Below are 16,522 nucleotides of genomic sequence, written 5' to 3' on the forward strand. Positions count from 1 at the left end.
TAGATGATGATGGATTGATGGTGATCTGCAAAGATAAAAAAACTTTTAACAGTTTTCTTTTAACACTTGACCATTAAAAACTTTAGTATATTACCTTTTCCTTCTTCCCATTCGTAATAGTTTTTTTTCTTCTCTTTTCTTTTCTGTCATAATAGTTTATGAAACGTGAAATAAAAAATAAATACTGTATGACATAACATTAGCTTCTGGCGCATGGTAGAGACACTTAAATTTTATATTTTAGTTATGAAGTTGGCATAGAAACAAAAGGAGAACTCATTATATAAGATCATTAAGGTCATATTTAGGACGTAAACAAAATGATACCCCGACTGAATGATAATTTATAACCACTTGCCTATAAAACTAATAAATAACTGGTAACCATCAGTGGCCGGGTTGTGTTCTTGTTAACAAACTTTAATTGGATTATAGAGGATTCTAACGTTTAATAACACTGTTCTAGCTTTTTAAATGATACTGATGACGTTAACTAACAGTCTATAGCTGATACATATCATTTATGTAATTGGTTTAGTTAAAAACATATTAGTTTGTCTAATATTCGTGTAATTAGCAAATCATGTTTTCAATGCAAAACCGAATTTTTTTTTTTTTTGGCTTCGCAAAATTCTCAAAATTTCACCAAATGCATTCTCTCAGGCGACAAGTTAGGAACCAGTCTATTTTGAAGAACCAACACAATAGCATAATAACTTAGAACAATGTCTTCATTAACCAATCAAAATATTATAAGCATTTTTACAAAATTTAGAAAACTTGTTTAGTGAGTTACTAAACAAGCTGGACCCTTTTTGTGTACAAAACAAATGAAAGCAAAAAAAACTAAAAAAGTCAATGAAATATTCATCAACAGTTTAAGTATTTACCACCAATCGTATATCAAAGAAACAGTATTCACCACTTACCACTCCAGAGCGTGCTTAACGCAAGCAAAACTATAAACGTTTCCTCACGTCAACGAACCGCCGTTAGGTGATCTAACGGAACCCAAGTTTGACTTTGCAACCAACAGATTCCATCTATCCGCCCAACTGACCCGCTCCGATTTCCCGCCCGACCCGACCACGTACCCGCTATCCATCAAATCAGCATCAAAACTCCTCGTTCGTTTCAGCCTACGTCCTTTCGCCGCCATTATCCGCCTCCTCACGTCCTCCGGCAACCGCAGAGTAAACCTCTCGGCGCCATCACCACCGAGTCTCCCAATCGAGTGACCGGTCGAATTCGACCGCGGGAACTTACCGACGATCTGGTGGTGACTTTTCTCTTCCTCAACGGCCTCTGTGATATCAATCACCACGTGATCGCTAACCGGAGCTCGATCTTCCGCTCCGGTTTTAACCGGTTTAGCGGCGAGATTGAATCTGCAAACCGGACAAGTCGCGTGGGAGTAGAGCCAGGCGTCGATGCAGTCCACGTGGAAGAGATGGTTGCAAACCGGAAGCAACCGGACCGTCTCGCGATCCTCTAACTCGTTGAGGCAAATCGCGCATTCGAGATCGCCGGATCCGAGCTTCGACTCCTTGACGGAGGAGTAAGCGAAGACGGGGAAGCTCTCGACGACGGCGTCTTCGAGTCCGCCGCCGCGCCGTGAGCATCCGTCGGAAGCGCCGCCGCGGCGGCGGGAGTTTGTATCCGAGTATCCGGGGGGCATGCCTCGCGTGCAGTGGCGGATGTAGATGGATAGAAGCCCGAAGAAGAAGAAGGAGGTGACGAGGACGGCGAAGACGGTGGTTTTCGACGGAGCTGGACTTTGTTGTTGCAATTCGTGCTGACTCGGTGGCGAGGGTGATTGTGCATTAGCCACGTGGAGGAGGACTGTGATTAAATGGAAGATGATCCAACGGTGAGAAATGAGACATTGGACTCGCGCCATCGTTCATTCGAAATGGAACCGTTAGATGGAATTAACAGCAGATTGCAAATGTAATAAGTTTTGTTTGTATGAAGGTTTGATGCTATAGATATCAAATACGAAGACTGCAATTTAGTTTATATATACTTAGGGAGCAGAGCAGAAACAAGTAAAAGTTGTCTCGAATAAACTTCTAAAGGTTATTATTAGCTTCATATATAATAAGATTTTAGACTTTTTTGGTAGCTTAAATTTAAAAATAAGGCATCGTTTTGTCAACTTGGGCTAAGATAAGTTCGTTAATATTGCATTTTAATTAGTAATTGTGTTTCAGTTTCCCCCTCCCCCCCACTTGTTTGAAATAGTCTAATCCACTGGATTGTGCTTCGTTTAGATGCTCATGTCTATCCACATGTTCAATGCATATACACGAATAGTTTGTCTCTTCAATAAGGTCAAACTAACCAATGATTTGAGGTCAAGAATGTATCGTCGTACAATTGCCTTTTCCTTGATTTCAGACAAGAAACTAACAAACAAGCCCACAGAACACACACAAGTTGATAAGTGGCTTGTATAGCTCAACAATCCTAATGATCGTGACAACAGAAGAGACAGAGTAGCCATTAACTGACTCACCCCTTAAGGTCAAACGATTGTTTGTAAAAACTAGTATCCTATATTGGTATTGATGATTTTTCAAAATTTATATTGTTTGATATACTATTTTCATGTTTAACTTCAACCCAGTCAACTGGCGAATGCGTTATACATTCACCGAAATTGATCTTAAGACATTACTGGGTTACAAGTAAGACTGACATACGTTGATGAGGAAAAATGGAATTACAGAATCTCGATACTTCACAAATGGTAAAATCCAAAGTTCAAAAAATGGAGAAGTTATAGAATCCAAAGAGACGTATATGACAGGATTTTAAAATATTTGTCATTCAAATATCTTTAATGTGTTGGAGTTATCTTCAAAATGAATATGTTGGGCCATCACGATCCAGATTTATTTTATATATCATGTCTCAGGCAGATCTTGTAGTTGCTTGAGATATAGTATTTTTAAGTTACAAGTTGTAATGACGTAGGTAGCGTGTACGGAGACGTCAAACTGAACCTATTTTAAACCTGAGAACAAGACGAGAAATCGATTTCAGCATTCGATAACAGTCTACAATAAAAGGAGCAGGCCTGTAAAAGCAACTACAATTTTGTGGTCCATTATCTTAGACTGGATCAAAAATGTGGAGGCCTATAATCTCTCTACTCCAAAGTTTTATAGTATTTCATTCTCTCCCATTTGGACAAGAGATAGTGGGTCTAAAAGAATTTGATCTCAGCCATAGTTGTAGACCTGTCTGTAGTTTATGTATTAGCAGTTATATTCAACAAAAAAAAAATTAGAGGTTAAGTTAACTCCTACTATTTTGTCCCCTAATATCTTAAGATTTTGCTTATTTCTTTGGTAAGATTGTAATCACAAAAATGAGTTGGATTCAAAACGTTTTACCTATGTATTAATTCATTTATCTTTCCCAAAGTGACCTTGAGCCCAGAGTGTTGGATAAATTCAAAGAACCTAAACCAAATTGTCAGTCTTTGTTCCCTTACCCACAGCCTTTTGCCCAACCCTTTGCTTTTGCCAATGAGATAACAGACAACCCACATGTTAACCCTAGTTACATTGTAACCCTTTATGTTAACCCAAGCTTGGTTTATTTAAAGAAAAGAAAGTGGGAATCCAGCTTGTTCATATTGAAAAACAAAGAACTCTCTCTCTCTCTCTCTCTCTCTCTCTCTCTCTCTTCCTCCTCTATACCATTTTCTTCTAAATAGCCCAACTAAGAGCTTCCTCTTCTTGGGATGTCTTAATCCATTTTTAAATTGTATTCCTCTAAAGTCTTCTCTTTTGTTTGTGGGTCTAAGTCAAGAAGTTGAATTGTAGTGTTTAGAACATTGTTGTAACGAAAATTTTAGAAGCATAACTCCAGAAGAATTATAACTTTGTTGGTGCCATGAAGAGACTTAGAAGCTCAGATTCAATGTGTGGTCTGATCTCCAATTCAACAGGTGCTTGACATCTTCTTTTTTCCGACAAACTCATCTGGTTCTGTTTTTTTCCTCAAACAAACTCATACAATAGCAAATTCTCAAAATATCTATACTGCTTAGATCTTTGCTTTCTTTCTTTTTGACGAACGCATTGGTTACCTAACAACAGATGAGCAAAGTCGACGAGGGTACGGGCATAATTTCCAGCCTATGCTTGATGGTTACGAAGAAGACAGTACAATGGTCGAGGAATATTCCGGCAACCACCACCACATGGGTCTGTCAGAGAAGAAGAGAAGGTTACGTGTTGACCAAGTCAAAGCTCTCGAAAAGAACTTCGAGCTTGAGAACAAACTCGAACCCGAGAGGAAAACGAAACTAGCACAAGAGCTCGGGCTTCAACCTCGTCAAGTAGCGGTCTGGTTTCAGAACCGCCGTGCACGGTGGAAGACAAAACAGCTCGAAAAAGATTACGGCCTTCTTAAGAGCCAGTACGACTCTCTCCGACACAGCTTCGACTCGCTCCGCCGCGATAACGAGTCCCTCGTTTTAAAGATTAGTGAGCTCAAAGCCAAGATCAACGACGGAGAAGAAGATGACAACAACAACGACGACAAGAAGGTTACGGCGGAGAGCGATATCTCCGCCGTGAAAGAAGAGAATGTTCCTTCGTCTCCTCCTGAGTTTATAGAACATTCCACCGGCTTTAATTACCGGCGAAGCTTCACCGATCTCCGTGACCTTCTACCGAACTCCACCGCCGTCGTCGACGGTGGATTTTCCGACAGCTGCGATTCGAGCGCCGTTTTTAACGACGAAACCAGCTCCGATAACGGAAGGTTGACGCCGCCACCGCCGCAGCCGCCGACGGTTACGGGCGGGAGTTTCTTACGGTTCGTGAAAACAGAGCAGATGGAGGATCATGACGATTTTCTGAGCGGTGAAGAAGCGTGTGGTTTCTTCTCCGATGAACAACCACCGTCTCTTCATTGGTAACTCCGGCCTCTGATCACTGGACATGAGAATCGTTAGTTGGAGGGCAAAACTGGAATTGTCGGAAAATAAAGATTAATGGTTAATCAACTCCCCGGGGTTAAATGTTAATCTGTAATTAACGATGTTGAGAGTACTAAAACTAAGATTGACCACCCCCTCTAGTCCCGATTGTATTCCTATTTTCACCCTTAAATACTCCACTTGACTAATATAACCTTTCTATGACATGCTTTTTTTTGCTTAGTTTGTACTAATAACTTGTAGTTTATAACTCAGAGGGAGTGATATCTAATTAACAGAATAGATGGGTGTCAAAGTGAAACTGAGAAATACATTTTCTCCGTAGCCGCAGCTTTTCTTCCCCACGACCACGACATCACTCTCTCTTTGTGTCCTTTTTTTATTTAAACATAAAATCATTTTTTTCTAAAACTAAATTCAACCACGAAAACGACCTTGAACTAGTGTGCAGACAAAAACAAATTGATATTTATTCGATTGTATATGAATCGAAGTTAGATCTGATGTTATAATCAGCAGTAAACCAAAATTTACAACAATGACTTATTGTGATCTCTTCAACCAAAAGAACATGTGTTTACTCAGAGTGATGTCATTAAGTTTACATGTTATCATTATTTTCAAATTTGTAAAAGATAATACTTTCCAAAGTAGTTCTAAGATTCTACGACAATAAAAATTGAGTATTAACTTTGGCGAGATTATCAGAATAGTTCTTCAAATCTGGCAAGTGGTTGTCAAAAAAAAAAAACTAGAAAGTGGCTTTTAGAAAATGGTGCAGAACCTGATGATTTTCGTAAAAAGGTTTTGATGTCTGCAAACTTTGATTCCGGTGAAAGACAATAAAGTTTTCCACAGAAAATTAAAAATCTAAAGATCATAAAATTAAAAAGAAATACCTAAAGCATAGGATTGGCTTGTGAAAAAGTTGTCATCATCATCAAGGTGCTTTTCTTTTTATGATTGTGCGTACGTACGTTTATAAGTGGAAGCATAGGACATCGTTTTTAGTGAATGATGAAAACATTCTGACTCAGTTCGAAGCTTTTACCATTCACGTACGGATCATATCTGAAATTGAGGCATTCAGGTCACGACATGACGCCTAAAAACTACTTGTATAGTTCTATTAAAATTCATTTTCAAGTATACTATTGTAACTTCATTAAAAAAAATCTGTAAACAATAAAATTTCTTTTCAAATACAGCTGACTGAATAAATCAAAGCTGTATTAAAAAAAGCAGTGCATACATTTTCAGTTTCACCATGTAAAATCAATACACATTCTACTGGAAATAGTATAACTAATTTCAGATCAATTAAGTTCCATTTAGAAATAGGCTATGTAAATAGCATTGGAGATATATTTTCCCTGAAATGCTACATATCTGTGAAGCAATTACTATAATAAATTTCCAAAAAAATTAGAAAAAAAAGACAAGTACTCTATTTTTTCCCGCTGTACTGCCAAATGGCACAGAATGCAGCGGGGGCCCCATAGCTTTTTCTCCTTTTCTTTATACGAAGCTGCGAGAAAATGGGGCCTATGAACCCATGTGATGTAGGGCCACGAATGCACCAATGGACATGTCATTTTCGTCATTGACATTTGTCACTGTTGGATGAAATAAACTGTTATTTTATGTATTTATGAATAATTTATTACATTGCAGGATAGCTGGATGAGGATAAACATCCATACAGTGTTCTTTTCACAGCCCTCGGATCCATTAGGGTAGGGATCTACATAGATCAAAATACTCGTTATCTGATTCATTTCATTCAGGTTTGATCTGCTATCCAAGTTTTTTCGGTAAAACAATTTCATTCGTCCATTTCACTAGTTTGTTTGATCACTTAGAGTAGCTCCAATGGTAAGGTTTAGGAGAGTTTCTAAGTTTTATTTCACAACTTTTTATAATTTTATTGTTTATTCATGTCACTTTTTGGTATTTTCAAATCCAACCAAAAAGGTTAGGAGCAATATAATTAATAGTTTTTCTTCAATATTTATGTACTGTAAATAAAATTCAACAGTTAGTTTAATGACAGAACCAACTATTGAAAATCATTTGTATTTGTTTGAAGACTTTTTTTATTATTTGACTGATCTATAATTTTTTAATTTATGTTAAATTTTTTATATCTTTAAATTACACAACTAATAATTAATGATTTACATCCTTTAATCAATTCAACCAAATGTTTTGAAAAGTATAAAATAATATAATAAGTGAGATTTTGATAAAACCAAAAAATATTTTTGGCTATAATACAAAACCCTTTACATTTTAAATTATTTACGATTTTCTCATTTATGTTGTTACTTTCTCTAAGCAAATTCACATAGGGGTTTAGGTTTACCTTGATAGACCAAGGTTTTCAAATCGAATCACACAACGCTAAACTTCTAATAAGTGACATTTCAACATGGAAGGTATCGTAAGTTTCTTGCCTTCTAGAAAATATGGGGTTGACCTTACGTAGGCTGAATTTTTACTGTCTTTGATCTTCATCCTCTCACCAACACAACACCTTACACTGTCATGGAGAACATGTCTGTGACTGTGGCCAAGGCTTTGGTGCTGTTCCGGCAAGGGGACTCCGACATTTGCTTATTGTTACCAGGATTCAAGCCTTAGGAGTGAGCCTATATGATTTTTTGACTCTCTTTATATACTTGCTATAAAGCCTATTAACAAACCTAATGACACTAACTCAATCATTTGCAGAGGTCTTCTGTCGAGGGGATCTTAACCAGGCAGGATCTAAGGGCATACAACATTCTACAAGCTTTTCCTCACTTGGAAAAATCCAACGGTAGAAAAGCACACTGAATTGCTACTTAACTTGTTTTTACCTGTTGTCTGTAAAAATGGCTTTGCAGCTATGTTGTTTTCTTCCCATTCTTGAAGATGTTTCTGTCCAGTTTTGCAACTTTTTTCTTCATACCAAACAGAATGTTAAAAATATTGCACAGATCTCTTTGATACTTGTAAATTCACACTGAGGGAGGGAACCATATGATGGGGTGGTTTGAGATGGAAGGCAAAGATCAAATAATTTGAAATTCACACTGAAATTCTCTGAAATTTGGTTAGCTTTTTTTGTGCTGTAGAATGATGGGAATGGTACGGAGCATATCTAAGCTTCCAACGTATAGAAGACTGTTCAGGCAAGTGGTTAAGACTCTAATAACGTATTGGTTAGAGAAAAGGTGCGACAAAATGGGTTACTTGAGACGCAAGCCAAGCAATTCAGAACGATCTCATCTACAACAAAGATATCTTTTCCTGTCTTATTTCATTGTTATTTATTACTAACTCTTAGTAATCTGTAACACTTCTGGTTGAATCACTAGCTTGTTCATCATGATTAGAGTTCAGTTTTGATAAAGTTGCATTGTATTTCATCTTAGATTATGCTCACATTTAACGGCACTTGCTTGTTCGTCATAACAATCCTCTGATTCAACAACATTCGATAATAACCAAAGCTCGCCGAGAAGACACAACACAAACAAGTGGCCACCGACCGCTAAGTCTTTGCAGCCAAGAATGTTCTCTTCCTTTATCGGCTACTTCTCCATCTCTTTCGCATCGACTTAGGTTCTTCTCTGTTTGCATACTGTAGTTAGCTAAACACATTAACAACAATAACAACAAAAGAAGATTAAAACTTCCCAGTTCCCAGATTGATTAAACACAGGAAGAAGACATGTTTCGATGCAATTATCAAGTAACCTTTTTAGGACTAACCAATCTTCTCCTTAATAGTAGAAGGTATCCATCATATCATATATGAGCTTACTCTGTTTTGCAAGGAATGTGTTGTTTTCGTTTCTATTCAAAAGCCAGGTGTGACGACAGATGAGATTGATGAAGCTGTTCATAATATGATTATAGAGAATGGAGCTTATCCTTCCCCACTTGGATATGGAGGTTTCCCTAAAAGTGTTTGCACTTCTGTGAATGAATGCATTTGCCACGGCATCCCTGATTCACGACCTCTTGCCAAGCCTCTCTGCGCAGTTCGAGCATATCATTCTTATAACCAAACAAGGAGCTGAGATACTAACCAACTGTTAAGAAAAATATGATTCTCAAATTTGTTCTCAGATTGATCTTTATTGGAATTGAACACTAAACCAAATGGTATGTATATTATAAATCATAATTCATATTCAATTATTCTTTTGCTCACACAAAGTATAGTGAAACTTTTTGTAGTCACATAACAAATACAAACAAAGCTCTCATTGTCAGCAGTTCCATAATCTTCATTGCTATCTCCGCTGCTCAGAATTCTTATAATCTTCATCACCAATCTCCAGAGCTCTCAATGTGTGAAGGTTCACAATCATAATCCATCGTAATCTGTGAAGCTCAATAAAGGGAACTCCATGAGTTGCAATATCCCGCATTCTTTTACCTTACTTGAGGGTTTTGCTATCTATTACATACTCAAGAAGTATCCCAAAGATAACTAAAATAAAAGAAGTTACAGGAGTAGAAGTAAACATTTATTTAGGGAATCAAAAGTGAGACAGAATCAGAAAAGACGTTGTCTCTTGACACCATCATCTTCACGAAAATCTGCATGGACATCTCTGAATCTCAGTAAAGGGACCTCTATGAGTGGGAGTATCCCGCATTCTTTTATCTTCCATTTTGTGGAAGCCGAATAGAGGAGCTCGAAATCAAAAAGAAGCTCGGTGGAAGTGATATCCTCTGTTTCAACCTCAACCTCGAATGTGCACAGATTCCCCGGCAAAACTCCTTCTACTTGTTTTTTACAGTAAGTGAGAGAATTCCCTCCCGACGTGATGCTACAACAGATAGATCCCCAATATCGTATTTTTCCAGACTCCTCTTCCCCCTCATCAGCAGAAGCACATAAGGAAATGCAAGCCTTAAATTTGGCTGATTTTCCAACTGGCTTTTGATTCAACTTCACGGTTATGGAACTGCCAGGAGATCGGTGAGTGAAGCACAGAGGCACTTCTTCAGCGGGAAACACCGCATATTGATTTGTCTGAGTGTGGATGATGAGATCTCTTGCTTCTTTATTTAGTTTGTAGCAGTTTGCGAAGTTGAGACTAATATCTGGGTTGCCAAAGGAGCAATCTAGTCTCTCCAGTGACTCACAATTTTCTGCATTTAGTTTCAGTAGCGAATCAGGAAGCGGAGGGAGAGATACCAGCTTCTTCATCTCATTTAGTTTAAGACACTCTAGACGAGATATTCTCCCTATCCATGGATCTACTAGCTCTTGAATGTCTGTGGAACTCTCATGATCACTTTTCAACAAAAGCGAATCTGATACATGTTCTCCTACTAGAAGCGGTAGGAGTGATAGCGGCTTCTTCATTCCGCTTAGTACAATTCGACCTATTCTCCCTCTCCATGAATCAAGCTCTTGAATGTCTGTGGAACTCTCAGGATAACTTTTCAACGAAAAACAACCTTTGAGATTGAGTTCTTGTAGAGATTCCAAGTTGATGTTGGCCAGATTAACCTCTAACTTTGAGCATCTGTATAATCGCAAATACCACAATCTACCAAGATTTCTCATAGAGGCAGGGAGTTTCACCAGACTTGAACAATTTCTGAGATCCAGTTCTTCAAGATTAATTGCATTCCCAATAGAGGAAGGGAGCTCCACCAGGCTTGAACAATCATCGAGATCCAGCTTTTCGAGATTGATTGCATTCCCAATAGAGGAATGGAGTTTCACCAGACTTGGACAATCAACGAGAATCAATTTCTGGAGATTGATTGCATTCCCAAGAGAGAAAGGGAGTTTCACCAAGCTTGAACAATGACTGAGATCTAAAAATCTGAGATTGATTGCATTCCCAATAGAGGAAGGGAGCTCCATCAGACTTGAGCACCGACTGAGATCCAAGTCATGAAGATTAGTGGCAGTTGAGAGATCAGGAAGCTCTTTCAATCTCTCTGAATAATGCAAATGCATCAGCTGTAGGTTGTTGAGCGGCTGTAAAGACAAATAAAGGAAGCAGACAATAACAACACATTGACACAATTAGTACGTATTATACATATAAGAAAACTGGTTACATAGCCTTTGCTTGGGCAGTTATTTTCAAAAATAAAATATTACTTACTTTATTTCCTTTCCACAATTTTGTAAGACAGCTAAAACTCATGTCTAGCTTGACTAGGAACTCTGGATTAAAACTTGAAGGAAAACATGGGATCTGGAAAAATGACCAATTTAGTACTTTTAGTTTTAGGTTTCGGGACATGTAGTTCATACTTCGTGGATTAATGCCTTTGCCATCGATAGTTAAGAATTGAAGATTAGAAAATCTTTCAAAGGCTCTTTGACATGTTATTTCCTGATTGTGATCGAAATCTATTCCTATGACACTGTTATTACCCTGTAAAACAAACCAATAAAAAGATAAATTGGGGATGGTTAATTATTAAAATAATCACACATTTGTAGAGAGCACTGCAATGTAAACACCAATATCAGAACTTACAGCGTTATCATCACCAAGTACGTCTTCAATATCCTTTGCATCATTCAAAAACTGCCGTTTTCGAGGTTTAGTTGGATATTCTTGTCGCACAATTTCTCTTCCCAGTTGGATTAGCAACTTAGGCATACGCATCTTTCCGAATTCAGTATTTATGAGAGATTTTTGAAATAAGACGCGAAGCCCTTGTGTCACATCCAAAAAGGATTTTTTTATACAGGCTTCCACTACATCAACTACTTCACCATCGAAAAAGCAGGCTATATGGAGAAATAATCTTTTATCTTTATCACATAAGGCATCATAACTAAACTTTAATATGTTCGCAATTTCTCCATTACGATCAAGGTGAGCCCTTAAGTTTGGTAGTGCCTCTGTCCATTCTTGCTCAGACATTCCCCGAAAATAGGATCCCATAACCTCTAACCCCAATGGAAGTCTACCTACAAGATCCCTAATGTTCCAAGCAAGCTCCTCGAATCCATCCTTTGGGTATTTCTGACCAAAAGCATTGATGCAGAAGATTTGAAGAGCTTCATCGTATGATGGTAAATCCATCTTGTGTATATGGTCGATCCCACTTGCTTTTAAGACCCCTTGATCTTGTGTGGTGATAATAATCAAACTCCCAGGACCAACACAAGTTTCGTTTGCCATGGTTTCCACTTGTATTGAATGATCCACATCATCAAGGACAAGAAGAACTTTCTTGCCTTTCAACCTGTCTTTGGCTACTCCCAAATGTGGAACCTTGATATCCTTCTCATTGGTTACTTGAGACATAAACTTCTCCTCTAAATACAACTTCACACTGTGCTTGTCGGAATAAGCTGGCATGGCATAGTTTCTTCTGATATTACCTATAAAGGCACTTGTTTGGAAATCTTGGGAGCATTGGTTGAATATATATCTAGCGATGGTGGTCTTACCAATCCCAGACTGACCCAAGATCCCTATTTTCCTCACCGATTCATCCGAACCTAGCTGTAACAATCGTCTAATTTCTGTCATATTAGATTCCATCCCAACTATGTTGTCGGAATCATTGGATGGTGCAGAAAGGTTCAACTTGTTTGAAACTTTAGTCGCAATAGCTTCAATCATCTCTGCTTCATTCTTCCTGAACATTGGGGGGTGATCAATAATCATGTTATATAGTCAAGAAAAATTGCACATACTGCTGCTATTCAGATATTCTCATCCCTATATACTGAAGGAGAAACATTTGAAAAATTGTAATCTTAATTTTGTAATAATTAAAAAATACAATATGCTTAGGTGTCACTCAATAAGGTAGTCAATTACATTTAATTGAATGTAATTGAAAATAAATAGGTCCACATTCGATTTTTATATGTCGCTAGATACATTCGTTGGTCAAACTATATGATATGATGATATGATATTTACGAGATAAGCATTTATGATTGTTTCGCTAAATATAATTACTAATTTCTTTTCTTTCCTTAAATAAAATCTACGGAATTACAATAAATGACTAATATATATATGACAATTAAAGTTTCTAATTATAAATATTTGATAACAATTTATATATCCTCTATCATTTTTGTTTAATTTTAAATTATTAAAAAAAATTAAACAATCGAATTAGCTATAAAATTAAAATTTATTTTTTTCGTATATGTTATACTTTGAATTTTTAAAAATAACAGTAAATGACTTAAACTATTAAAATTATTATGTTAAAAGTTAATGATCAATGGTTTAACACTTTTATTATAAAAAGATACAGATGATTTTAAAATCATATGAGTAAAAAGTATCATTTAATAATAAAGCAAATATATATAGATTAAACTATATACCATATAAAATTACATAAATATTTTAATTTCAAAACTTTTAATGATTTTCAAGAACATTTATAAATTATAAACTTATTAAATTTTTCACATTGAAAATTTTGTTATCATGATTTAAATATTTTGTTATTAAACGATATGAATGATAGTAGAACCATATGATTATGAAGTTCCATTTAATAAATAACTATATAAAGTATAATATATAAAAATACTATTCTTAGAAAAATAGGTTGGTCCATCTTAACTTATATTACACTTTTTATTAAATTAACTATCGGATTGATAAATAATGTACACAAAAAAAACAATCTCGCACTTTCCTTAAATAAAAGCTATAAAATTACCTAATATGATTAACGTATATATGAAAATTAATTATTATGAATAATGAATATTTGATAACAATTTTTTTTATCTTAGTTCTTTTTCATTTTATATTATTTAAAGATATTAAACGATCACATTAACTATATAATAAAAACATTTAGATTTTTTATTATATGTTATATTTTGAATTTTTCAAAACGTTTATAAATTATTAGAAATTTGAAGATCTCACTTTGAAAATTTTGTGATCAATAGTTTAAATTGTTTTGTTATACTAACGATTTAAAGCAACAAAATTGGCTGCATCAATTTTAGTCGTGAGTTGAAACCTTCAAAACTATGTGGAAGACTAAAGTCAAAGTAATTCAATTTTGGAAATAATAAGATGATGGTTCTAAAATCATTAAAATGATTTTCAATGATGTGAAAATTAAATATTAAAAAAATTGTAAAATATTTTTTTCTAATAAAAATGACTTATTGACCACATTACAATTTTTATAGATATAAATAGGGTGATAAAAAATTTAAGCCCAAATCGATCAGGCTCATCATAAATTCAAAATAGATTCCGGTCCACAATTACAATTACAAATGTTCAGTCTAACATATCCTCTATCCTCTATATATATTAAAGGAGAAACATTTTAAGAAATGTGTTCACACTATAATGCACATGTGACAGTCTCACAATGATTTGAGAATTAGCATTCAGACTCTCATAAATGTTTTCACACTCTACATAAATGTGTTCAAACTATGTATTTTATGTTTTGTTTTTAATATAAAATTCACATTTAAGGTTCCAAAAAAATATGAATTATTCTACAATAAAATATTAAGATATGATAAAAAAGAATCTAAAACCAACTAATATCCAAATTAGGACTGTTCAATATGCTAAAACCGAATAGTACCGAACCGAACATCAATAGATAATATGGTTTTGTTTTGGTATATACATTCGTAACCAAATGGATGTGATTTTATAAACTCGTAGGATTTGGATATGGTTTGATTTATAACCGATTAAACTGAAACATGTAAATATGTATATATTTATAACGATGCATGAATATCTATTTGTTATATGAGTTGAACTATAATTATAATTTGTAAATCACTTGAATCACTTAATTATAATTAAGTAACAATTTACCGCAACTTAGACTTCTTATTTTCCTAGTCTTTCTTTTTGATATTTTTGCTTTATTTTAACAATAACTAAATTGAAGTAAAGATTATAAATTTGATGGACAAAAATTAGTTGAAATTCTTTACAACTTTTTTTTATCTTTAAACAAACAGAATTGTGTTCAATCGAAGACATTAATTTGATGAACACTAAATATGGAAAAATAGAAAAGCTTTTATTTCATGCTTTTGTTTTTTTTTCTTTCAAAATTTAGAGTTTTGATATTAATTCTAAATTTGATTATTTTATTAAATTATAGAAGCATTTTTTAGTTTTTATTCTTTTATTTAAATATATAACTTTTAATAAATAACTTTTTGACAGCATGACTCTAAAATTCGTATAATACATAATATGATCTCAGATTAAATAATTATGTTTTTTGGTATAAAACCGAATAAACTGAAAACTTACGGTATATAAACCAAATCGAACCGAAGTAAATATGGATTTAGAGTAGTAGTTATTTTTTACTAACCAGAATACCGAAAAACTCAACCGAACCGAAACCAACCCGATATTCGGATTGAACACCCCTAATCTAAATGAAACCGAATGTTTCATTCTCTAAAACATAATAAAAATAACAAATTCATTCTGTGCAATGCGCGGTTCTTATCCTAGTCTATTAATAATTGTAGATCAAGTTTGTTGAATCAGGATGACGAACCAGTTTGTTGAATGGTAACCTGCGAGTTGAGCCACTTCCGATAAAGCATGTTTCCACCTTTGAATCTCCTCCTCTGTTTTTTCTTCACAAGTTTTTAAAAAGACCGTCCCAAAATCACCAGTCTGCTTCTTTACATCAGTTGGATCAACTTCATAGAAAAGGGGAATCACTGTTTCACCAAACTCTTCTCTGCATTTCATGATCTCCACCAGCTCGTTCAAGCACCATGTGGATGAAGCATAGTTCTTCGAGAGCAAGACAATAGCAATCCTCGATCCTCTTATAGCTTCTACGAGCGCAGGGCCGATCAGCTTACTCCTCTCTATGTCATTGTCAATGAATACGTCGATTGCTTTGCTTTTGAGCTCCTTGAGAACGTGGCTGAGAAAGTTTGTGCGGACATCTGCCCCGTGGAAGCTTGGGAAGACGTGATGTATCCAATTGCGAGGCAGAGAAGATGGAGGAGCCAACAGAGTTAAAGAAGAAGAAGAAGAAGCCATTGTTTTGTTTCTTTGGAGTTTCTGTAGAAATATTTTGTACCCAAAAAAGCCAAGAAGTATATTGCAGTAGCAACAAGATTGGTAAGGAAAAATAAGAATAGTATGATCAAGATCTCATAGCTTTTTAGATAAGGAGGAAGAGGAAAAATTAACCAACAAAGAGACTCTTTCTATATTACCAACCAACACGTAACAGATGATCCCGTTGACTTAAATATATGCAAGACAGCTTCGCGGAAACAGAAAGCCCAGCACGATGTTGAGACAATTCGAGCGTTGACAAAAATTCTCAAATAATCGTCTTTTAAAAATTCATTTCTTGTGTTTAAAAAAATCATTTCTTTTTCAGTACAAAGAATAAAAATCTTTTCCATTTTCTTTATATCAAAAAGTGTAAGACTACCTTACCGTCCTTCAAGAAATTTGATTATTACATACTCAACTCACCATAATTGCCAGTGCTACTTAAACCAATTAAACTGGTTTGTGCTTGACTTGTCTCTGTTAATTTTGCAGGCGTCGAGTTCCGAACCTC

At 35.3% G+C, this 16,522-nt stretch overlaps 2 protein-coding genes and 1 pseudogene across 2 annotated transcripts; 1 reads left to right on the forward strand and 2 right to left on the reverse strand.

Annotated features, from left to right (window-relative positions):
• Positions 1–973: 973 nt before the first annotated feature.
• Positions 974–2,085, reverse strand: LOC108830729 (RING-H2 finger protein ATL32-like). Its single transcript, XM_018604321.2, has one exon. It carries the CDS (start codon positions 1,898–1,900, stop codon positions 974–976), a length of 927 nt encoding a protein of 308 aa, XP_018459823.1. The 5' UTR covers positions 1,901–2,085.
• Positions 2,086–3,644: 1,559 nt separating this feature from the next.
• Positions 3,645–5,164, forward strand: LOC108830736 (homeobox-leucine zipper protein ATHB-16-like; annotated as a pseudogene).
• A 3,960-nt stretch (positions 5,165–9,124) lies between these two features.
• Positions 9,125–16,210, reverse strand: LOC108830737 (probable disease resistance protein RPP1). The gene is made up of 4 exons (XM_018604328.2): positions 15,488–16,210; positions 11,470–12,586; positions 11,089–11,364; positions 9,125–10,958 (listed from the first exon to the last, which is right to left on the reverse strand). Exons 1-4 carry the CDS (start codon positions 15,985–15,987, stop codon positions 9,513–9,515), a joined length of 3,339 nt encoding a protein of 1,112 aa, XP_018459830.1. The 5' UTR covers positions 15,988–16,210; the 3' UTR covers positions 9,125–9,512.
• Between the last annotated feature and the right edge of the window lie 312 nt (positions 16,211–16,522).

This window comes from Raphanus sativus, chromosome 8 (assembly GCF_000801105.2).
Source record: "Raphanus sativus cultivar WK10039 chromosome 8, ASM80110v3, whole genome shotgun sequence".
Lineage (NCBI taxonomy): Eukaryota > Viridiplantae > Streptophyta > Magnoliopsida > Brassicales > Brassicaceae > Raphanus > Raphanus sativus.